This window comes from Ascaphus truei, chromosome 4 (assembly GCF_040206685.1).
Source record: "Ascaphus truei isolate aAscTru1 chromosome 4, aAscTru1.hap1, whole genome shotgun sequence".
Lineage (NCBI taxonomy): Eukaryota > Metazoa > Chordata > Amphibia > Anura > Ascaphidae > Ascaphus > Ascaphus truei.
Window position 1 is genome coordinate 323060820 of NC_134486.1, and position 25560 is coordinate 323086379.

Consider the following 25560-nt stretch of genomic DNA (forward strand, 5'->3'; position numbering starts at 1 on the left):
CACACTGTGTCCAGGGACCTGGCGCAGTGGTGATCTCCCTAGGAGAAAGGGAATCCCACTTCAATACGGGAGGGCGTACCTGGCAAAGGGACAGCACGGAAAGATGTGCGGCTAGAGCCGGCAGCTGCATGGGGCAGTCTGCTACATCCCAACCTACAATAAAGATGTCGTGTTCAAAGATATTACCGCTGTGTGAGTGTGAGATTACTCTGCAGTGGCAGTCACCACCGAGAAGGAGTTCCTCACCAGGACAATCTCCCTGCGGAAGCATAGATCCTGATGAGGTGGAGGCGCTGCACATGAAGTAAGTTGGACTCGTAACCACTACCTCAGCTACCTGTCCTGATGATATCCTCTTATAACACCAAGCGGGAGACTCAGGAGTCCTGTTACTTGCAGGTGCACCACCACACACGACCTTGTAATGGGGACCGGTTAGACCACACGGGCCAATGTGAGATTGGGTGGGTCAGACAAGGGGGGTCCAGCCGTTACAAATACATAAACCTGTTTACATCATTTTTTTTAATTTGAATATCCCCTTTTTCTATAGTTCACAGTAAACTTCGGTTCAACTGTAAATATAATTGATATACTTGTAGCCCTTTCCCCCCCCCCTCTCTGGAAACATGTTGCTGGATACTGTCTGTGGTGCAGTTATAAGTGTGAGGTCCAAGAGAGCTGAGTGTCCGCGGTGTTGTGGGGTAACAGGACAGTCTTTTGGTGATCTTTAGGTTCCTCTCATCAGGGTGTCAGCGCCTCCAGCTCCGGTGGGCTCCAGGGTTCCCAGAGACAGTCCCCACCAGAGCAGACTTCTTCTACGCCCCTGCCCAATAGACTGTAGACTCAGGCAGGGGTATATAAAAAGGGATGATTTATTTAGCAGCCACTGCTGGTGTCATACAGCGGATGCAGATGGATTGAAATGGTTCCCAGACCGAGAGAGGCAGTCTGGACCAGCCATGGCTACATACTTAACGCCAATTCTCCAACAATTGTGCAGATAAAGTTGCTGTTAAAAAAAAATATTTAAAAGAATACACATGTAAAAAAAAAAAAGCAAATCAGGCCTCAATATAATGTAACATTTGTTAGTCATTTGCCTATAATAATTTCCATTTTCTCTGCTGCTTATAAGAGGAAAAAAGTGTTGCAGCTGTAAAATGTTTTTTTTTGTTATGCAACACATTTGGAATAGCTTCAAATCTGTTTTCAAAGTCACTTTTTGTGAATGATAAATAGTGAAATTATTTTTGTAGGCCTTGGGGTTATTTTGTAGGCCTTGTTTATTATTGTTTTCCTGTTGAGAACGTGGCCCTGAGCTCCAGGCAGAAGCAATTGTTGAACCATGGCGTTCTGTTTTATTTAGTACATTATCAATTTGGTTCTATCAGAAAATAGCTCTGAGGTTCAATCGATAGCTTCATGAAAGAAGGGCAGAAATACAAGCACGCTTACTTCTTTCAAGTATTGTTCCACTATCATAACTATAGAATTTATCTATGTAATTGTTAGGCTAAAAATGCTTTTATTATTAGTAGTAGTTGTAAGTATTCGTATTTAATAATTAGTGCTCAGCACTCTCCTCGCCATGCTGATTACACGGAGTACCTCATTTCACCAAGGCACCTTGGGATCTGTGTCAATTGGCAGCACTGCGCTTGGGTCTTTCAGAACACCGGCTTTAGCATCTTTTGTCCCATCGGCAGTTTTGTCCAAAAACCCTAGTCCCAACATGATAAAAACAAAACGCCACTTTTTCCAGCGTGTATCTTTATGTTTATATTTTCAAAGGACATTATCGTCATCAAGCCCCTTAAATACTCACCCCCTCACTCTCTCTTCTCCCCTTACACTCTCCCCCTCTCTCTTCCCCCTCCTCTCTGTTCCTCCCTTACATCCTCCCCTCTCTTTCTTCCCATTACTCCTCCACCTTGCACTCATTCTCTGTCTTCCCCTCACTCACTCACTCCGGCACACACACCAACAATCTTACCTTGGGGTGAGGAGATCTCCAATGCTCCTCCAGTCCTGCACCAATTAAATTGTTGTAATCCCACTTATTAATGATGTAGATGAATCTGAATGTTTTCTCTTTGCCCCACACATTCATCAACATTTATTGGAGATTCAGACCTAAAAGACACTTGACAATCCAATGAGTTGAATAGACTGTAAGATTTGCCTTCCAGCGTTGAAAGGTGTTTTAAGGCAGAGGACGTTTAGTAAATATTGGCATCATAATTCAATGCCCTGATTCAATACAATCCAAAGCAAGCCCTGCGATCAGTCAAAAACCGTCATTCAAGACAATGCATCAAGATCAACTGCTTCTGATCATATTGAAAAATGCACATAGGTCTAGATACATCACAGTGATGTATACCAAAAGGGAAGAGGGGGTATTATAAGAGGACAAATGTGTTTTTTAGGGTGCAAGTCATCAACCTGATACTGCTAGAAAGAATGCAGCCGGCACCAAAATGAGTAAATACCACAATTTTACTCATTTTGCTAGTCATCGTGGTCCAATGTCTGGTGGTACAGTAGTGCCACCAAAAAGGTTCTGCACATTTTTATTACCTACCCCAGGCAGATGTTAGGCCTATCTTACCTATGTTTATATGGCCCTTAAATACATATAGGTAAGATAGCCTAAACCAACATGGAATAAGTGATAAACCAGTAACTTTTAAACATTTAGCAAGATATTAACCCCTTAGTAGCCCAAGTGCTACTACCCGCTAAGGAATGCAAGGGGTTAACCCTTACCACACCTCCTTGGGGTCAGGGTTTCAACCCCCAGCCACTTATCTAATAAACGGGCCAATGCCCAATTATAAAAAATCCAAAGGCCTGATTGCCAAAAAAATTCATAAACTACATAAAAGCAATTCAAGGCCCACTGCTCCTACCACAACCCCCCCCCCCACCCCCAAATGAGAAACCATCAAAATTAAATCCAGACCCAATGGCATATTAAAAATCCTAGCCCAAAATAATTCTCGACGTCCCTTGATCCTCAGTTGATTGAAGACTTTTCTTCTGTGAGTATTAATGTTCTTTCTTCTTTTATTCTTTCAGATGTCTTCTATCTTCAAGCTTCAGCCACCTGTTTTGGCCTCTTGAGTGAATTTGGGTATCCTGTGAGTGCCCTGGCCTCTACAAAAATCCTGGACTCTCTCAAAACACCGGAAGTCACTCAAGAGACCACATCCGGTGGATGAAAATGTAAGAAAGAAGATGTCGGAAAGAAGAAAAATGGAACATTAATACTCACTGAAGAAGAGTATTCAATTAACTGAGGATCAAGGAAGTCAATCAAGTTGAAGATCACTTGTTGCCGACCCATGGATTGGCTAGGATTGCAAATAGGCCATTGCGCCTTGATTACATTTTTATGGGGGGTGGGGGGTTATGTTTTGGACCTTTGGGCTCTGGATTGTTTTTATGGATTTTTTTTATTTTGCCCATCGAGCCTTGGATTGCATTTTTTTAAATGTTTCTTCACCAGACCTTTTATTGGATTAGTTGCGGGGGGGGAGGCTCTGATCCTAACAGGAGGACTGCCTTTACCATTGATGGGGGAAGTGTTATTATTTTATTACTACCCTTGATTGCCAATGTGTCTCATTGAGAGAACATACTGTAGGTAGCCTTACTGACTCAATGTGTTCATTTTAACATTTTTATGTACTGCTGCGACACACTTTATTCGAGCAAATACCCAGTATGTACCTGGCAGATACCTGGAATGCGCCGCTCCTCACCTCTGACAAGCCCCGTTGCATTTGCCTTCCCAGCCTGGGTTCATGCCTGGCTGATGGGCGGCTGATCTGTTAAATGATAATGATTAGGATTTAATAGGCTGCAATGCTTCGCGTGTCTACCAGATGGCATAAATTCATGAATTGTAATGCAGTATATATATATATACTGTGCAGTATTGCAGCCAGCGGGAATAAAATGCTTCAATCCCTGCCTGGAAAATACCTCAATGCACTCGGGCAGAAAACAGTCACAAACCTCAATACACCCGGGTATACCCGAATTCGTGGGACTAGCCGAGCTCGAATAAAGTGTGTCGCCAGTGTATAGGTATTTTGATATATTGTACCTGTATATAGTCATTTCTGTTTATATTTAATGGTCTATTGATGACTGTTATGTACTTATAGTGACCAAAAGCCCTACAAGCCACATTTGGCTAATAGGCAATTGGCCATAACGTTGGGAGGGGGAAGGGGGATAATGGTAAGGGTTTTTGCTTGCCTTAGTGATTAGTAAGGCATTGCCAAGTAAGGCATTGCCATGCAACTTACTAGCCACCTAGGTAGCCAAGGGGAGGATGGGGATGAGGGGAGATTGTGTAGTGTACGTTACATATTAACCCATGTGGTGCCTGTGGTATACATTGGTAGCCACAGGCATCAAAGGGTTTATTGTATGTTCTACAATAGGGTTTGTAATCATTTATATTATATAACACTATGGTAGAAATATATGATTTCCCTCCGCCTGCATCGCATGCAGTGATTAACTCCTCTTTATCGGTGGAGTTAATTACCTCATCATGAGTGACATTTAAATACCGCACCTGATAAAATTTTACAACAATGTTGTTCACTTTGGTCATAACATTGCGGTGAAACCATCCGATATTTATTTTTGACCTGGTGCGATATCTCTGGTTTAGCGGAATTTGATGTGTCCGCGGCTGTGTCACAAGATAAGATGACATTAGAATGTTTTATCTTCAGTTACTAAATTGTACACCTTGCTTTGGTGTTTCAGTGTGCCAGGAGGCAGTGTGGGAAGCCTTCCGGATCTTTTTAGATCGCATTCCTCAGACCGCAGAGTACCAGAACTGGGTTGAAGCTTGTCAGCAAGAAACATTCTGTATATTTGAGATTGGGAAAAACTTCAGCAGTTCCCAGGAACATCTGGATATTATTCAGCAGGTACTGTAAGGTGTAGGTTAATGCATTTCGTTTTTTTCCATTGTATGGTGCTACGAGACGACATTTAGGGGAGTCCTGTATCAGTCTTCTAGCTGCAAAACTGGTACAAAAGAACATCACCAGATTTATCCTTTTGTTTGGTAAATCTGGTGTCTTTTTTTTCCGTAGTTTTAAGTTTTACAGCCGGAAGACTTTGATAAATAGACACTTTGGTGCCACCCGGCTTCTCTATGCATCACTCATCTGTACCGCAACACACATTGCTTGTATGGAATGTCTGTGGAATTCAATGTGTAACCCAATATATTCCTATATATAAACAAAGTAATACTTAAATCAGCAATACATGAAATCACATTACAGGCATATCCCGCTTTAAGTACACTCACTTTAAATACACTCGCGAGTAAGTACATATCGCCCAATAGGCAAACGGCAGCTCGCGCATGCGCCTGTCATCACGTCCTGAACAGAAATACCGACTCCCTACCTGTACCGAAGCTGTGCGCAAGCGGGGAGACTATAGAGCCTGTTACAAATGCGTTATTTACATCAGTTATGCACGTATATAATGATTGTAGTACAGTACTTGCATCGATAAGTGGGAAAAGGTAGTGCTTCACTTTAAGTACATTTTCGCTTTACATACATGCTCCGGTCCCATTGCGTATGTTAATGCGGGGTATGCCTGTATTCTCTGTTTCTCTATTGTAACCCTAGTTACTGTAACATACTAGAGTACTGTATATAAATGCATATAATGAGGTACAGGTCAGATACTGCATAAGCAAATGTATGTGTCAGGAACATTTATTATGCATAGATTTCTATAGATAAGCTTATATTTTACCGCATCTGCATTTTCCGCAATAAAAAATTGTAATGTATCAATCCATACAATTTTTTTGTTGTTGTCTTTTTTCTCATGTGAGGGTGTTTACCAGACCTTTGAAAGTCCCGTTGTTCAGAAAAAAATGTAACTTTGCTGGTCTCTGCGGTTGCAGGAGAAACAGAGGCCCCCAGCAATTCCTCCTTACCCATTGAGCATGGCACTGCCAGTTATTATGGATGATTACAAAATGCCAGCAACAATAGTATTGTATTGAGAGGTGACCCCGCACCCCTACCAAGGTCAAAACCCATTTGGGGGTAGAAAGACGATACACTACCAGCAACACATATCGTTGACTTAGAGAGATATATGTTATTTCTATTAACCAGTTTATTTATTACACTTAGTATTTATACTGTATTAAGATTTGAATGTACACCAGGGAAATGCTGACCACTTTACAGCTTCATAATAATATTTTTTACTGCCGTACGACATAAGTCACGAAAAATGATCCTGACACAGCACAATGTGTTAGGCAGGACCCTGTAATCAGCAACATTATTGTAATGAGCTTGCATATTCGAAACGATTTCAATTTCAGCATTTCAAAAGGACGTTATAATGAGGACAAGGAGACACTGTCTGATTTCAATGAGTGAATGGGAAATTCATCTGCTTTGTGTGTTTTTTTTTATATTTTTCTTATGTTTGTTTATTAGAAAAATTGTGCGATACTGATACAGTATAATAATTCTCGTTTGTTTTCTTTACCAGAGAGTTAAAGAGAAGAAAGGAATTGAAAGGTAGGCATTTCTATTAAAGGAGCAATTGGTTATATTGTTAAACTAATTAGAACCTGTTGAAGCAGGGCCTCTAGCCAAACTAATGCCAAAACAAGCAAAACCAGCATTTTCACTATTAATGTGATATAGTTGAAAATAATTTGGAGTAAAACAGTTACGCTGTGTACCCATGCCTGGCTTGGCTACTAATCTGCCCTCCCTGACAAGTAAACCCTGGTGCGGGCAGTGCCAGGACCAATCCAGGGATTTTCCTCACAGAAGCAGCTCCCTTGAGTGACAGGGGAGGAGGCGGGCCAAAGCCTGTGTTCTGCCCAATCCTGGGTTCAGACCTTGGACCTTTCCCCCTGGTACTTAAGGGGCTGCACAGCTAAATTTAGTTAGTGTCTCTCCGCCCGAGAGAAACTGGTAGTCAACGCAGAGGTGTGCAGGGATCTGGCACCTAGTGTCCCCTCCCCTTAGGGGAGTGAGGAGTGATTATCTTACCCCTGACTCTATTACTGAGTCAGGGAAGAGCAAGGACTGCCCTTGGTGGCCAATGGCCAGGGGTGGATGTCCAGGGACCATCCTAAGGCTGGAGGCTCATTGTACCGTGGAGACAGAGACTGTTATGCTGTGTATGCAGAAAAAGGAATAAAGTGTTCCAGTTGTTCAAATATACACCTGCCTGGTGTGCAATCTATCTGGGGGGAGTAGAAGTGAGTTCGACTGCACGGATTGCCTTCATATCACTGGAGCCTGCAGCAGATGGAGGCGTTGATCACCATGAGATAAAGACCAGTCATCTACGTTAAATAGGTAACGTGCTTTCGTTGAGCATACATTGTGATGGAAAACAGAATATTGCAAGCTCAGGTATGTCACACGTTCTGTGCACTATTGCAAATCCTTTTAACACTCGCCTCTCTACCAGGGGGTGGGGTTACTTATGGGCTTTAAATGACAAAATTGGCAATTTCGGATCTAATTTTATTTATCTTTCTATTCACTAAAGCAGGGGTGTGCAAAGTTTTCCTCCTGCACCCCCCTGCATGGTCTCCTACCCTGCACGCGCCCCCCTTCCCCCCCTTCCCCCCCCCCACCTCCTGCTCGGCTCCGGCATCAAATTATATAGCGGGGTCATGTGCCATCATGTTGCCACGATCACGCGGCATAATTTGATGCCGGGATACCATGACGACGTGTCGCCGAAGACACCAGCATGCCGCTGAATTAAGGTAGGATAAAGTTACAGAGGCCTCGCACAGTCCCCCGGCATTTAATCTAAATGCCTTGGGAGAGAGCGTGGGATTTCTGTAACCACCGCGCCCCCTTGGAAAATCTCGTACCACAGTTTGCGCACCCCTGCACTAAAGCCATATTGCTGTGATGACTATTTTTTACCACTGTGATATGTGAGCATTTTTACGTTGGTGCATGCAAATGAGGAATGAACGGCTAATTACGAATCCACATATTATTCACTAAACTCTGATACATTTTTATATATTGGGCCAACGCTAAACAAAAATCAAACCGTACATACCCAATGCTGGCATTAGGGCTTTGCCTATTGTATGTGTATAATAACCACTATATACATAGGCAAGATAGGACTAGACAACCTATTATAGGTGATACAAATACATAATATATAAGAATGTTGAACATATTCATATATTAACCCCTTTAGTAGCCCAAGTGGCAAGTTGGTAATGGTCAGCCAATGACTAGCTGGCCATTTGGGCTACTAAAAGCTTAATATTTACACATGTGGATGTTATGCTGTTTGTGCTTTATTTGTAAGGTGTTAATATTATATGTTAACCCCATTGGGGTCTGAAGGCATTCCTTTGCAATTTATTGGTATCCTCATACATCACAGAATTTCATTATTTTTCTCAGGCCATAGGTTTTGTAAAAAATCCTATCATATAACCCTATGTTAGAAAAGTGTGATATCTCCGAAACCCAGCCCCTCAACACACACATACATACACATACACAACACACAGTTGCATCACTAGCGCTGCATCACTAGCGCCATATATCTATGAGCTAACTCTGATTTGTATTTCTAGGGACATCTGACACTGATTTACACAATTTTAATATATGCAAATCAGAATACATATCGCAACTCCAATATGAACAAAAAACTCAGTGAATACAGCGGGAATTCTAAAAATTATTGCCGTGATCCAGTTTTGTTTTTGTTTTTTTAACGACAAAATACAGAAGATAAAAGGAAGAATAATAATATGAAACAAAGTCTCCTAAGATTAGAATCAAAAAATTAAAATGCAAAACAATGACAAGAGTTTATATTTAAATACAATGTAACTTGAATTAAAATTATAACAATACAGTACATGCACTATTTTCAACTTTCCCTGCTTCTAGTTACAGTACAGTGGGGAGTTACATGACTCTCAGCCTTCCATAGTTTGATGGGTATAACATGAATTTCATCTGAAATATAGTTGCATCCTACACTTCCCCAAGCTGTTGATTGTTCAGCAGGGTTGAGGTTTGCTATAATTTGGGGTAACATGATATTAGCCTTTGTAAATTACATTTGTCCTTTGGCTATCATTGTTCAAGTTTCTTATTCTGCTGTTCCTTAAATTGCTTTCACATTTCACAATGTTCTTTCTTTATTAGGAAGGATGAGATTGCTATAGAGGGCAGTTCGTCTCCTGTGATTGTTGAGGAATCTCCTGCATCTACAATTGGTAAATTATAGTCAACATTTAATAAGGCACACAAATGAATTTAGATTTAATTATCGGCATTTAAAAGGAGCACAGAAAGAATTTGAAATATATTTTGAGCTTATTATGTATGAAAATCAACGGCTGCAAAAATGCTCATTTGCTATGTGTTGCATAGAACTTGAATAGCTGTATTGGTTGTGGAAAATACTATGGACCATGTTTAATAAGTGGTGCTATTCACAAGACACTTTCCTGTGCCAGAAGACACGGCCCATTCACTAAATCACTTGAATGTTTTCCAGCATGGGAAAAATATGTCTTGTGGAAAGGTTCCTCTAAACACAAATTAGCACAATCCCTCTTGTTCAATAAAAAGGCTGTACCTGTGAATGAATGGAAATGACACCGGTAATAAATATGCAGGAATTGGGGAAAGTGAAGCAAAATGTAGGTAAAGTTGGCTGATGTGACAAAATGTCATTAGGGGTTATACATTAGACTCCAATAGTAGCCTGTCACGGTAGCTAGTGATAGGTTATAATAATACACACCAAAATATCTGGGTTGAATTGAACACGGCTTAGATATAATAAATATAGTTTATTCCTTAAAGAAGGTGAACACACAAGATATACAAATAACAGGCAAAATATAGACACTTACTTAAGGGGTTTGGACAAGGAAACCATCAGGATGCAGGATTGGCAATTCCTTCCACAATACAGGTTCAGATGTAGACATCACGAAAAGACACGAAGACCACTGAGTATAGGAAGGACACTGGTTTATATGTAATTCCAGTCCTATACCTTATCATTGAGTTTAGGCCATTGGAGAACAATTACCTGCACCCAATCTCTCCTTGCCACCTCACCTGGGTGGGTATTATTCTAATCAGGGGGCTTATTTCCTCAGCCCCCCTCCCACAAGCCTGGCGTCTTAAAGTCTGGCTTTGCCAGGATACCCTTTGTCCCAAGGTGTGAATTACAACACTTAATATCAAGTACCCATGTCCTGCATTGCTTTGTGCTCGCATACACAAGCAGGGTGGGGAGAGTCTTTGATCAGTTGTTGATGATTCCACTTGTCTCCCATCCTGAGCATTACCATACCATATGGGCTCTGAGTTTTTATATACCAGACCCAAAATACAATTCACTCTTTAATATCTTCACATATTAAAATAATCCGTTCTGCTGGGCCCAGTGGGCTGAAACTTGCCAGTCCCTCATGCCGGAGGTGACTCTCCATGGTGGCCAAGTTTCAGCTATCTGCGGCCTCCAGAACCGGAGATACAAAAAAAACAAGTTAAAATTCTTATTACTTTAATGCAGGATTCTCCGCTCTAAAAATGAATCTCTGCTTTTCACTCTTTCCCATTGAAATCAACGGGCTCCGCCGCTATAGGCTTTCAATGGAGCAACTCCGTCGTTGAAGTCAATGGGCTTCGCCGCTATAGTCTTTCAATGGGGCAACTCCGCCATTGAAGTCTATAGGGCTCCTCCGCCATAGTCTTTCAATGGAGTCACGCCGCCATTGAAGTCTATGGGGAAAATCACAATTCTTTACAGTTGCCCATACTCTGTCTGGTTGTTCGGAGAGGGCTGGAAATGGCCATGCAGTCATGCCGGAACAGTGACTACATGCGACCCAAATCACAGCCCTCTGGTCCTCACAGAACCGGAGATATGGACTTACACATTTTACAGTTTTGGACTTAGCCGGTTTAACGCCACGCGGCTTTTCCCCCATTGGAATTAATGGCCGGCGCCGCCATAGGAAATGCATGGGCGAGCGCCGCCATGGGATTCAATGGGACCTCCGCTCCACCATTAGAGTCAATGGCGCGACCCTCCTGCTGATCTCGACCCTTTATGGGGGTCCCTCATTCTCGGCCCCCTGGTGGTCATGTGTGGGGTTCCTAGGGGATAGGGGCAAAAAGAATTTTGTTTCTGGGTGCCCTAGAACCTAAGGTTCCCACGCCAATTGTAGTTGACCTTGAACTAGTAGCGATAAAAGCTCTCTTTAAGAAAATATATCCGCTTTTGCAGTCTGCGGTTTGGATGGCTGCCAACCCGTTCCTGGAGGTCGGCGTTGAGGAATCCCCATTGAAATGGATGGCTCCATTGACTTACAATGGGGATCCGCCGCTCCTCCTCTTGGGCGCCACCTGCAGGTCTTCTACCGAAACAGGCCCAAATTGCCGGAATCTCCATAAGGTTACATTGGGCTGCAATGGCGACCTATGGAGAGCTGCAAAATGGAGCCTGAAAAGGCGGGAAAAGGGAACAAAGGGCTATAAACACTGAACTAACATTAACCCCTTCCCTCCCGCATCAATCCCAGTGTTTGTGTTGGTGCAAACACTGGAATGGGAACAATACACATTTACAGGGGAACATACATTTGGGTACCGAAGCAGGGTAAAAACACCTTACTGACCGCAGTCCAGTTTACCCCTTGCTTCCCAAGTGAGAGCAGGGGGTGGCCAAATGGGGTGTAACCCCTTTAATACCGGGCCAAACCCCCTCTCCCATGACATGCCCATTGGGGCACTATTACACGGAAACACCCATAGACTGCAATGGGAGTTTCCGTGCGATAGGGCCACGATCTGCACTATTGTAGTTTAATGAAAAACCTTAATAGCTCTAAGAACCTAACAGTAAACTAACTACCCAACGCCTTACTAACTGCCGGACATTTCTCAATACCCGTCACTCAATAGGGTGAAGAGATGTGCCTTGGGTATTCATCACATCTGGTGAATTACTACTAATAAGGAGGCTAATTCAGTATAGTCCGAAGCGTCTCTCGGACCATAATAAGACTATAGCGGCCCAAGCAGCAATTTCAGACTATCTTGCAAATCCCTATAGGTCTCTGCTAAAAATGATAGCGACATGTGAAACCACGTATCTAATATGCAGTCTCTTCATTTTGTCCCATATTTTCTTACTTGGGAAACATTTTGCAAGCTTGAAAAGGCTAATAATGTAGAGAAATTAGTCTTAGATGTTTAGGGAAATACCGGCAGACGGTGAGCGAGTCATGGTATGAGGGCTCGAGTTATAGTGTCAGAATGATTGAATGTAGCAATTTTAGAGAATTGTGCAAGTTAGTATATTAAGAGAAAATTGCCACTCTCATTGACTTAATGCAGGGCAAATCGATTGCGAGCTCTGACTAGATTGTGTTTTTGTGGCTGTAAAAGGGGTAAATATGGCCTGGTTTACGAACTTGGGCAAACGTTTTGAACATCTACAGTATAACTATGAATTTTCGTTTTGGGTTTATAGAAGATATTAAACTTACAATATCTAGTGTTCTGCACATTCCACATGTTATTCTGCCATTCAAATTAATTTGGGTTAAGGCGTGTGCTATATCGCACACCCCACCCTATACTTTTCTCCTGGCTTCTCAAATGTATGCAACTTTCTATGGCATTTCTTAACTTCTCATTATCTTTTATTGTCCCTGGCACTTTGTACTTTATTTGTGACCCAGTACTGAGCTGCAGAATAAATAGGTAAAGTACAAGTTTATTAAATGTAAAAAAAAAAAGTGTGGTTCTTTTCTGCTTCAGAAGTGCATATAACTGAAAACAAAACAGTGCATCAAACTAGTTTTGTAGAGGTTTGGTTGAGCTACATGTATTACTTAATTGAATTACGTGGAATTCAATATTATATTTAAATGTGTCAAATGTAGACAATTGCTTTAAAATAAGAAGAAGGATTTTAGTTGGTTATTCTTTCATGACCTTCTCAATTGCTTATTCTACCAAGATCTGTGCCAGCACTCTTCTCAAACTTTGGTAGGTCTTCCATTCTCCAAGTCCTCCACCATGGATAAAGATGACTGCATGAAAAGTAATTTTAATTGTTATTATTTAAGAAACACCTTTTGGGCATTAGCCAATATCATTTTCAGCACTTAGCCAATTCTGATGACATTAAAAGATCATCTTTAATATTTATATATTTTATTATATCTAGACAATAACCAAATTGAATGTAAAAAAAACCAAATACATTAGCTTTCACATCTATTACCCCAGATCCTTTTAAACTCCATTACGGGTTAACACATCGCAACTGGCGTTAACTCTTATTGACTTGAATGGGATCCGCCCCCCCCCCCCCCCCCCCCCCAACAGGTCAAGTTTTCAGTCATATACCAGCTTCAGCAGAGACTGATTGAGTCACCTTTGTTGAATCAGGGACTGAATGAGCCACCTCTGCTGAAGCAGGGATATCCTGAGAACCTGACCTGTTGGGGGGCTTAAAGACTAGAGTTGAGCACCCCTGCAGTACCCATGATGAAACATTATGAAAAACCAATCAAAGTTTCTTTATTAGCATACTATTCATAGAATACCTCAGAAACTGACTTCTCACCAAAACAGCAACAATACAACGATACATACTGAAATGCTAAACATTTTATAGCACCTTTAGAGGTGTAACCTTCCCAACCCTGTCTATGTATAGAGTCAAAATACAGTAGTAAATGCAGTTTTCAATGGGCTACAGTCAGAGGTTATCGTCATTAACCATTATTATTATGTTTAGTGTTATTTCTGACATTGTGCTCAGTACTATATTACAAAAAAATGTAAACAGTCCTTCATTGGTTGATGTAATTTAATCAAAAAGGTCTAAATGACTTGTTTTTTCTACTTAACAGGCCTTCCTCATTCTTATTCAACTTCACCTGTAGTGACTTCTAATGATACACTCTTCAATGAAATTATCAATGACACAAAGTCTTCTGTGAAGGTGAGGAAACTTATTCTTATTCTGGTTTTAAGTAAGACAATATGGTTCATTATGATCAACTGTAAAAATGAACCCTAAAAGCATTAGTGGCCATTAGCAATCAAGAAATATTGTGAACACTATATGTCTCGTGCATATACAGTATTTATATGAAACAAACACAGCTAGGCTTTCAAATACTCCAACAAACAGTATGCACATTTCTGTATTTCAATCAGCCAAAGATTCCCTCTTCACTTTTGTAGTGAGCATCCACTTGCAAAGTAGACTGTTGCAACATAGCCTGCGAAGGGAGAGATTAAGCGGGTCGGTTCATATATTGAGATTTCAACTAATGGGAAAAGACTCCAAAAGAGATAGTTCACTCCATGAGATTAGAGTACCTGAACACTTCATTGCCAGAATTGCAGTGTTTTCTAAAGTATGTGATCTCCATTCCACCAACTACAAAACCCACAGTAATGGCTAACAAAAATGTATTTAATTTAAGTACATTTAAGTGGGTCAACAGATGATATTATGCAAAAGGTAGTGCTTCAAAAACTGTTAGAAGTGTGTTTGTTTCAGAGGATTAAAGCAGTGGTGGAACTATCATATGTGCCACCGATTTGAGTGCACCAGGACCCACCACCTTTAGGAGCCCAACCTCCATGCGCTGGAACGCTCTACTAGCTCTTGCTTTAGCATCTAGAACAGCGTTCCGGCATTTCTAAAATCCCACCCTCCTTGAGCTTTACCTGAGGTGTGTGGCCTTACTCGGCAGTGGCAGAGGAGGGCGCCCACCTAAGTAGTCCTAACACAGAAGTTAGGCCCCAACTGAAGTTGGGCTCCATAGCTACCATGTACGGATCGGCTTCACAGGTTCTTACCACCAGTGACTAGTTCTAACCCTGATTGAAAGAGTTGTTTCTCAAAATCTTGATACACTGTTTTCAATAAGTGATATGTACATTTTGTTGGTTTTTTTTTCTCTTCTTTATTTTTTAGGAAATGGAGGTCACCAATCTAGTCCCAGAACAGCCAGTGCAGCAGATTGTGGAATTCACTGTCACACTTACCAACCAGGGATTTACCGCCGAGTTGAGTGATCCTAGCTCACCTCAGTACCAAGAACTAGCCACAAATTTTCAACTCCAGGTCAGTTAACTAAAATTAGTATTAATCATTATGTTAGTTTTACTTTATTACTTAGAATTTTCCTCCATTGCTCTTCTTGTGCTACTTGTTCTACTAAAAAAGCAGTTCAAGGGATGCATTATTTTATTTAAATATGATTGAAGCAAGGGGTCTTCTGAGCTGAACTGCATTGATTTCAGCTTGGGGAACCACCTGCTTCCTGAGATACTTACCTCTGTAGGGGGTGCTGGTAGCAGTTTCGGCTGGGCGGTGTGAGGATCTCGTAATGGCGGCTTCAAAGCTCAAATAGCACAGAGATACCGGCACCCCATAAGGAGGTAAGTATCTCAGGAAGCAGGGGGTCCCGTGTGCTGAAATTAATGGGGTTCAGCTCTGGGACCACATGCTTCAATCCTATTTTTTTTTTTTAACACATCGCTTGGACTGCTCCTTTAATGATAAGTTATTATTTCCTTGAAAAGCAAAATTAGTTCAATTATTCTTTGTGAATTAAGTTAAATACAGTATATATTATTTCAGGGGTATCATTTGACAGAGTCCCAGATATCATAAGTATCAATTGAAACTTTACATACTGTAATGTTTAACTTTTCCTAAATACCAGGAAAATAAAATTTAACTTAACCCTTTGGGTGCCTTGGGCAAAGAGCTTGACCGCAACATGACTGCAACGTCCCTTAACCCAGAAATGGAAGATGAGGAGTCCTCGTCTTCCGTTTGCCAACAGTGCAGATAGTGTCCTGCGATCCATAGGAGCACAGGACGCAATCTTCCCTACAAAACAAGCACTCTTAGGGCATAATGTAGTCATAGCCACTTCATCAGGGGGCCCTCTGGAGTGCCAGAATCCATGACATAGTGGCTACATCCAGGGCCGCAGACAGATTTCCCAGGCCCTATCCCCCCAACCCTCCGTGTCGGCGGTCTTGTGATTTCCCCACATTTCACACCTCACAAGCCCCCTAAATTTCCCCCTCCCCCTTTGTATTTCTCTCCTCTCCGTCTCACTCCCTCTCTTCCTTACTCACCCCCTCTCTCCTCTCACTCCCCCCTCCATCAATTACCCCACTCTCAATCAATCCCCCCTCCTCACACATTTCCTCCCCCCACACCCCCAACTCACACAATCCCCCCACAAAATACATACCAAAAAAAACCACCCCCAATACAAAAAACCTTCCCCCCCAAATACATACAAAAAATCCCCACCCCCAAATATATAACAAACGCCCCACCCCCAAACAACAAACCAACTCCCCAAATACATCCTGAACCCCCCATCCCCCAAATACATAACAAACACCCCACCCCAAATACATATCGATCCGCTCACCCCTCATATACATACCAAACCCCCAAATACATACCACCGCCGCCAAGTACATACTAACCCTCCAAATACATACCAACCCCCCCAAGTACATACGAACCCCCACCCCAAATACATACCAACCACCCCCAAATAGATACAAAAAATGGACCATGTAGTCCATTGCAAGAGAAAAACATAGACTGTAGACTATGCAAAGAAACAAAGCGAATCTGGAAACATCTACACTACACATTAGATATTACCTCCTATGTAAAACATGGCACAAATGCACACTGTAGATACTGTACATCTTTCATTTTGATATTTCCTGTTTCTGTAAGTGCATTAATAAAAACGTCACAACTGGAGATCTGAATGCAAACGCATTAGTACACTGTGATATGTTTATTGCTAAAGTCTTTTTCTTTCCTGCAAATACGTGAGCCATTTTCAAGCTGAAATTCTTGAGTAATTTTGTGCATACTGTACCTCTGTTACTGTATTTATCAAAAAAAAGGCATCTGTGTATCGTGTTGTAACAATGAAAGTCAGTTCTCAGGATCCAGTGCTCAACACATCCACTGAAGCTTGATCCCATACAACCTTGATTACTCCAAGATCCTTACTGTTTCTTTACATTTTTACATAGGCCTTGTCAGAAGTGAATACGTTATAGTGGTTTTGTAAATAGTATGCTGTAGAGAGAGAAAATTCTGGGGGGAAAAAAAATAATACAATGTGTTTTGAGCTTTCTGGCTTAAGACTGCACATTAGTATTCCTGAGACAGGTTTGTGGACCTATCTGAGACACATGGATGTGCTCACAAGTGGCATTTTTATTTGCTGTGCGCTGTACGGTGGAAGGTTTTTGTCCCTTTTAACATTTACCAAACCTTACTTCACATTGCAACACCAGTAATCAACCTCACACTGATGTATGTAGCTGTCTGTGATAAGGTTCACAGGTCATGCACTTCTTTAACACAGGCTGTTCTGAAAAAGCCGTGTAATGCAGCAGGCAGATGCTTATAGGGATCCATGTTAAAATGGATAAGAAGCATAAGTGAGTGCTCATTTGCATGTCATTACCCAGAATCCCTGGCTGCAGTGGAATCACTGTATGCTGAGAGATAATGGAGAGAGGCAGGTTTGTGGCCCTGTCTAATACACGTAAATGTGTTCATAAGTTGTATTTTTATTTGCTATTCTTTACTACAGAACATAAGACGGTGCCGGTATTCATGCTCCTGTCAGGTGTATGGAATACTGCAGTATTCTTTGGGGGGTTGACTAGCTTCAGGTGCGTGGCATCACACAATTCCAGTCAATGGAAATGAATGGTCGGATGGGTGTGTGCCTCACGTCAGCACTTCGTAAATCCCGAATGTTAATTGTTGCCATAAGATGATCCCAAAGTCCCAGGAGCTCTCATTGGGGAATAGACCCGATGATCAGATTGTATTTGTCTTCTACAATTTAATTAATACCAAAAATTTCACACTGACACTGCATAAATAATACTGTGACCTTCAGACAAATGTGAATATTTAAGCATACTTGTTTTAAGTTTTCTCTATTCCAAATGTGTGCCTTTTAATGACATGCACTACAAGTTCATTAGCAAGCGTCTGTGACTTGCATTTTTCTGGAAAACATTTGCATATTAGAAGGTAGGATCAGGACTAATGTGATTCTTCTTCTTTCGGTAATTTAATTTTTAGGTCTGCAGCTTACGCAGGAATTCTCATGGGAGTATTGTGGGCCACTGGTTAGCATTCACCTTCATTTTTGCCTAACATTACAAAGCTAAAGCAAGACTCACAATAAGCAGAAGAGTCAGACTGTGGTCTGCTTGTATTTTACTGTGTCTACATCTAGGAGAGATGGAAGGGAATATGCCGTTAAGTGTATTAAACATATCTGGATCTCTAATTCTAAATAGTGACCTCCTTAAAATGATACTGACTGGCACTGAGTTTGAAGCAGGGGAACCTGGTTCAATTCCCGCCGTCGGCTCCTTGTGACATTGGGCAAGTTAGTTTATCTCCCTGTGCCTCAGCCACCAAAAACATCGATTGTAAGCTCCACGGGGCAGGGACCTGTGCCTGCAAAATGTAAATGTTTTCTCTGTAAAGCACTATGTAAAACTAGCAGTGCTATACAAGGACATGCTATTATTATGTGATTAGCCAACCTGTATAGCAGCAAAGAATTCAGCTTTGATTTTTCTTATGGCTATAATAAACTCACATTCTAAATTAAAATGTCTCCCTGAAGGTAGCAAAATAATAATAAACAGGGGCTTTAACAATTCACATATAATTCATAGATCCGTTGTATGGTGCAAGTGCTTATGTGTGGACATTTAAGCAAACAGAGATTGTGAGTTTGTGCTTACACAGTTTAGTGTATCCAGCCAAAAGTGACAAAAGTGTTAATACCCTTTATATGCTAAGGGTGTTTGTACCCTTGAGTGCTGAATCCTTTTTGGAGTTATTGGTGCTAGTAATATTCAAGCCACAATAACAATAACGCTTTTAAAACTAACCCAGACAAATGAAGTGTTTGTTGTAGCAGAACCTGTCGATTTATAAATCCATGGGTTAATGTTAGTTCCTCACATATTACCGACATTTCAGTCCAAATGTTAAAAAATGTATTTAAAAAATGGAATTAAGTCAAGTAAATCTAAATATATATACAGTATATATATATTGGGAGATTGGCTGACTACCAGGTGTGAGTTGGTGCATGATCCTGTAGGCTGCAGGACTTGTGGGGGTCTGCAATGTTGTGGGGATAACAGGACAGGCTTTTTAGATGCCTCAGGCTTCATTCTTCTTTTAGTGTGAGCTCCTCCATCCGCTGCAGGCTCCAGACAGTCCCCACAGTGAAACCAATCTGTCATACTCTCCCCCCAACAGACTGTAGACTTAGACAAGAGGTATATAAAACAGGGACTTCTTTATTGTAGCCACTGCTGATGGTAATACAGCAGGTACATTATTTTATCTCAGGTCCCAGACCTTTGGATGGAACCTAGGCCCGTTATCACACTTGAGGCCTGGTGTTTCTCTTCACCCCAAGGGGGAGAGACTCAGACTGACTATAATTTAGAACTGTCTCTCCCTTAGTGCAGAAGGGGAGGGCACAAGGTCTGCACCCGGATTGGGCAACACACAGACCCTGTCACACCTCCACTCCTGTCACTCAAGGAAGCTGCAGGGGGGGGTAAACCCAAGATAGAGGGATCTGCATCTATCAGGACTTACGTGATAGGGAGGGCAGACTATATATATATATTTAAAATATTCTTGTTACAGTACATGCATTAATTGTGTGAACACAGTGTCAGGTCTCATTACATACATTTACTGAATAAGGCAATTTAAAATACATACGTGTACTGCAAAAGAGAACTTTTCTGAGTGATTAAAGCAATAATATTTCCAATTTACTTCAAAAAAATGTTGTTGAAATATATACTACAATATTTTATTACAGTATCTAAACAAATACCATTCTGTTTGCTACATATGATGTAAAGTAAATGAAACATTGCCTATATAATTATTAATAAACCTGTTTTATTCATAGATGCAAAAGGTGTTTGAGAAACTTCCGGGTTTCAAAGAGATACAGGTCTTAAGATTTAGGTAAGCCAAACATTTCTTCCTGGATTTTTGTCAGCAGTATATTTTCCGTTTCAATATCAGTTGCCTAGTAGTCTCTGTTACTCTGTTTACCATATATCTTCCTGTACGCTGCAGATTCATTTGGAAAGGTACTCATAGTGGGGGTTTTCTATATGTTCAACATACGGCTTGCGCAGTTCACATATGTCTACAACCCACTAATACTATTTGTTTTTATATGTGGATGGAATTTCCATAGTGTGCCTGAGCAAGGTGAAACACTCTACAGTGTATCAATGTTAATCTGTGTGTTGATAGCATACAGTATATCAATTTCTTGATTTTCCACATTTGCATCATCTATTGAAGACTAAAAATAATGTGACATTTCCTCTGATAAATACGGCAGAAAATTGAACACAATTCCTGTAATGGTGTATAAAATAGAAGAAGAAAAAAAACACAGAAGAGCACAGTAAATACAAATTGACATAGCCTATATTAAGGTTGGAAAACAAAAACCCAGATCTGCACATCTGAAGCGTTTTGTGACATCATGTCACTTCTGCAGTGGAGGGGAGTTTTGCTTTTGTATTTCGTTTTAAGCCGCTGCAGTGGGCGTCTTCTGCGGTGTGCACGTAGTTTTTAGGAGGAGCTGGAGTCGAAGTAAGCGGTATGTTAATGCATTAATATCATGTTTTTTTTTTATATTGCCTGTGAAGTTAATAAGAACTGAATCTCTGCAATATGTGCAAATAAGGGTCAATGTTATAGCCCAAATCAAGGCTGTTCCCACAAATGCAACAAATTAGCATAATATGAAATTAACTATACACAAAAAACTGATACAATTAAATAATTCACAGAAATGATTACTTACTGATCCTATATTAGGAAACAACAAATGTTGGTGATATATCATTTTAATGTTGCTTTTTAAAGGCTGGATGGACAAAGCAACACTCAATCAAGGAAAATAATGTGATCTTACCTAAAACAGGAACAAACATTATGTTCCATTGGTTAACACAGTATCCTCAAAGCTAATTACATGCTAAAACAATATCCAAAATACATCTCATTAGCATAGGCTTAATAATGTCGTTATAACGTTGCTAACTGCTGTCCAGGAGACGGACCCCCAGGGCAGAGGTAGGTGGTATAGTAACCGACACTTGACCTGGTGCCTAGACAAGCAAGAATAGTCAGGTCCAGTTCCGGGATCGTGGGCAGGGTGGGGTAGCATAGTTGGGGTCACAGTTCCAAGTTTGGGGTAAGGTGCGGCAATGTAGTCAGGGTCACGGTTCCAAGGTCAGGGTAAGATGCAGCAGGGTAGATGGAGTCATGGCTCCTAAATTCAAGGGAAAGTGTAGCAGGGTAGACAAGGTCACGGTTCCTAGGTTCAGGGCTAGGTGCAGCAACGTAGTCAGAGTCACTGTTCCAAGGTCAGAGCAAGAGAGAGAGGCAAACAGGTTCCAAGTTCCAGCAGAGGATAAGCAAGGCAAAGAGTAACAGGTCACAGACTGGGTCCAGGAACACAAGGCATAGGACTGACCACTTTGGTGAACATTTATAGGCCTAGCCAGGAGCAGACAAATACCAGTTCAAAGAGGAAGCTAACTTCCTTTTTCAGCAGCCATCTTGATGCACCTGGCAAAGTCAGAGAAGCATCCATGCTGGTGCCACGGAGATTCCTCCCAAATGTTATTGTACTGATACAGCCACCAGTATTAGAACACTTACCTGGGAAATTCTGGGAGATTCTGGGGCAGTCTCACAGTAAATGCCTCAACATTTCTGTGAGATTCATAATGTCCCATCGGATTAACACAGCAGGGGGTCCCTGCAGTCCCATTCATATTGAATGGGACTGCAGGGACCCCCCCCCCCCCGGCTGTGTTAATCCGATGGGCCATTAAGAATCTCACAGAAATGTTGAGGCATTTACTGTGAAACTGCCCCATGATTCTCCCAGGCAAGAGTTCTAATACTCGTGGCTGCCTCTGTAGCATAACGTTGTGTTATCTTCCTTCTTGCCAGTCTTAATGTTACTCCTATCTAAGTGTATACCCAAATAGGGTTTTTGTTGAAGTGGAGAGAAAGAGAGGGAAATAATGGTATGTTATTTAATATATTCTTAACGGTGGTATTACATCTATCCAGAAACTGCAAAAGTCCTATTTTTACTTATAACTTAACATTAAGTCCATGCGTTACAGGCATCAGTCGATATACAACATTATGATAACGCTTCATTTGCCTGTCATTATCAATAACATCCGTTATAGTTAACGCTACACTTTTTCAGTACAAAACGTAACTTAACATTGTTATTGTGCTTTGAAGATACACAGTTAGTCTTAATGTGAAGTTAAGTTAATACCACATTAAGTGACTTAACTGAGCTTTGTGGATCTAGGCTTATGTCTTATGTCGCCTGGAACAAATATTTACCTTTTAGCAATGCTCAAGCATCGGAGCTTGATGAATCTTTGCATATGGGTGTTATTCACAATATGGCGATAGTCATAAGCAATTGTTATTGACCTTTCAGTTTTGTACCATGAAAGGCTGTTAACCTATAGGGAATAACCCTTTTGGTATACTATGATATCTAAAGATTCATTTAAAAAAATATATATATATAGAACCCCCCGGGAGCTCCGTGTTAGATAAAATCAAATCTTAAAGGATATCAGGTCAATGACACCGAAATAAGATGGTCACCCTGCCTCGTTCTTCCCGATCCTTCACCCCCCCCCCCTCCCCTGTGAGATTTGTGTTGTGAGTCAGACGTTGTTATTGCAAAAAGTATTGGAATAACCACAAAATGAAGGAAGCCTAATGTAAACACTTTTATTGTAATTCCATGTACTGCAAACAAAAAAACAATAAACTTCAAGTTATAAAAAATATATATATATATATATATATATATATATATATATATATATATATATATATATATAAGAACTCTGATTTTCCTGTGTTAATCTTGAAACAAAAAGTGTTTTGATGGAATAACACTTTTAATTGCAACTACACAAATACTGCACTCTGTTACTCTCATTATGAAACTGTGCTAATACTGTGTTCCAATAAATCACAGCAAATGTCATCTTCATTTAATAGCTTTCTTTAAGAGGAACCCTAAGTGTTAAGATTCAGTATAGCAGACCTCACAAAATTTTGCTATTCTTCTCTTTTGCAAAATAAATAAGAAGCACTGTTAAATAATTTAGGGCATTGTAATTGTGGAGCATTTTTTTTTTTCAAATGTTTTTATTAGGCATTGATACATCAATAAACGTACAACAAGTCACATTGCCTAATTCAGAGTCATTTTAACATTTTTGGGGGGAAAGAGTGACAACTGAAGCCGTCAAGTAGGAGGGATGCCTTCAGAGAAGGAAGGCAGTGAGGAGGGTGGGGAGGGAGGAGTTAGGGGGGGTGGAGAGGGACTCCACCCTGGCTGTCGGGACCTCGCCTCAAATGTTGGTTAGAGTGCTAGCTCCTTCTCTCCCCTGTTCCTTCCAGGAGTAGGTGGGATTCTATCTGACTGGGCCAGGTTGCCTTTCTCTCGTAAGGAGTATCCATGGCTCCCATACCTTATAAAATGCAAATAGGTTATGTCTCACTGTGGCAGTTAGTCTCTCCATGAGCATCACCTCGTTGATTCTTCTTTTAATCGTTCTCTTAGCTGGTGTGGTTGTTTTCTTCCAGGAGGCCGCTATCTCACATCTCGCCGCAGTAAGAATAGAGGAGATTAATTTCCTAGTTGGTCGGACAATGTTGGACATTGGCCTGGCCAGTAGGAAGGTCAGTGGTTCAATAGGAAATTCTAGGTCGGTGACCTCTTTTATCAAATTTTGGACCTTGGTTCAGTACTTTACAATTTCTGGGCATGTGGATCATGCCCCCTCTATGACCACAGCCTCTCCAACATAGATCTAATGCCAGAGGGTAGATCTGGTTTAAACGTGCTGGGGTAAGATACCAATAATACAGGATTTTATAAATGTTCTCCTTAATTGTAGTGCATAGGGAAGTTTCTGAGGCTGCCTGCCAGATTTCTTCCCAGGTCTCTCTTTCTATAGTTATATTCAAGTCTGCCGCCCATTTGAGCATATAGTCATGCTGTGTGAGGGCCCTTGGTATCTCTTGTTCCAGGTACATTTCTGATATGAGACCCTTTTGGTGGGCATTAGCTTTGCAGAGATATTCAAATTTGGTGAGAGTGGGGAACTCTGGGTGTGGGCATATTTTCAGAATAAAATGTCTGATTTGGAGATATTTGAACGTGTCCAATTCTCTAATTTTGTATTTGGCCCTCAGATCTTGATAGCTCAGGAGCTTCCCAAGGCTTAGGAAATCGGCAATCGCCCCAATTCCGCCCATTCTGAGTTGGTCGAACAGCTTAGATCCACATCCCGGGGGGAATTTTGGGTTATTGATTATGGGTGTCAATTGGGAACTGGGTGAAAACAGGCCATATCTAATCTTACATTTCGCCCAGACTTCCCATGTGTGTAGTGAAACCTGTAGTTTAAGGTTGTGGGTGTGCCCGTCTCCTTTATCCAGGGTCCAGAGACAGGCTTGCAAGGAAGGCATCTTGGCCTATTGAGTCTCTATTTTTACCCAGCAGCAATGGGCCGGGTCTGTATTCCACGTTACTGCCTGTTTCAGTTGGACGGCTAGATAGTATTTCTGCAGGTCTGGGACCCCCAGGCCTCCCCTGGATCATGGTGCCAGCAGGACTGACCTTGCGACTCTGGGTCTCTTGCCCTGCCAAATGAAGTGGAACAATCTATTTTGGATATTTTTCAGATCAGTGCCAGGGACATGGATCGGGAGTGTTTGGAAGTAGTACAAGTCTTGGGAGTATATTCATCTTAGTGGTTATCATCCTCCCGATCCATGAGATCTGGTAACCTTCCCACTGATCTAGATCTTTTTTGATCTGCTCCCAAAGCTTCTGGTAATTGTCCCGATATAGAGCTCGATAGTGTCTTGACACATTAACTCCCAGGTATTTAATGTGTGAAGAGCACCACCTCTAGTTGAAATTTAGTTTGAGGAGTTTTATTTCGGGGTCTGGGAGACTAAGATTTAGGGCCTCTGATTTGTCGCTGTTTATTTTATACCCTGATATCTTTCCAAAGTCCGTCAGTTCCTTTTGAAGGTTAGGAAGGGAAGTTAGGGGCTTAGTCAAAGTTAGAATGATATCATCAGCGAACAGGGAAATTTTGTACTGTACTTTTCCAATGGTGATGCCCTGTATATTTGGGTTGCTTCGTATTTTGGTCGCTAGTGGTTTGAGCGTGAGGGCAAAAAGGAGGGGGGACAGGGGGCACCCTTGCCAAGTTCCATTTCTAATTTGGCAGTTCTCGGTAACTCCAC

At 41.3% G+C, this 25560-nt stretch overlaps 1 protein-coding gene across 4 annotated transcripts in view; it reads left to right on the plus strand.

The window, feature by feature from the left end:
* Positions 1-25560, plus strand: part of IMPG1 (interphotoreceptor matrix proteoglycan 1) — a 205122-nt gene that overhangs the window by 83001 nt on the left and 96561 nt on the right. For all 4 annotated transcript variants that reach the window (XM_075597987.1, XM_075597988.1, XM_075597990.1 and 1 more), the window contains exons 3-8: positions 4795-4961; positions 6571-6599; positions 9240-9310; positions 13985-14076; positions 15064-15213; positions 20123-20181. In XM_075597987.1, coding sequence (XP_075454102.1) covers positions 4795-4961; positions 6571-6599; positions 9240-9310; positions 13985-14076; positions 15064-15213; positions 20123-20181 — 568 coding nt within the window. The remainder of the gene's footprint in view (positions 1-4794; positions 4962-6570; positions 6600-9239; positions 9311-13984; positions 14077-15063; positions 15214-20122; positions 20182-25560) is intronic.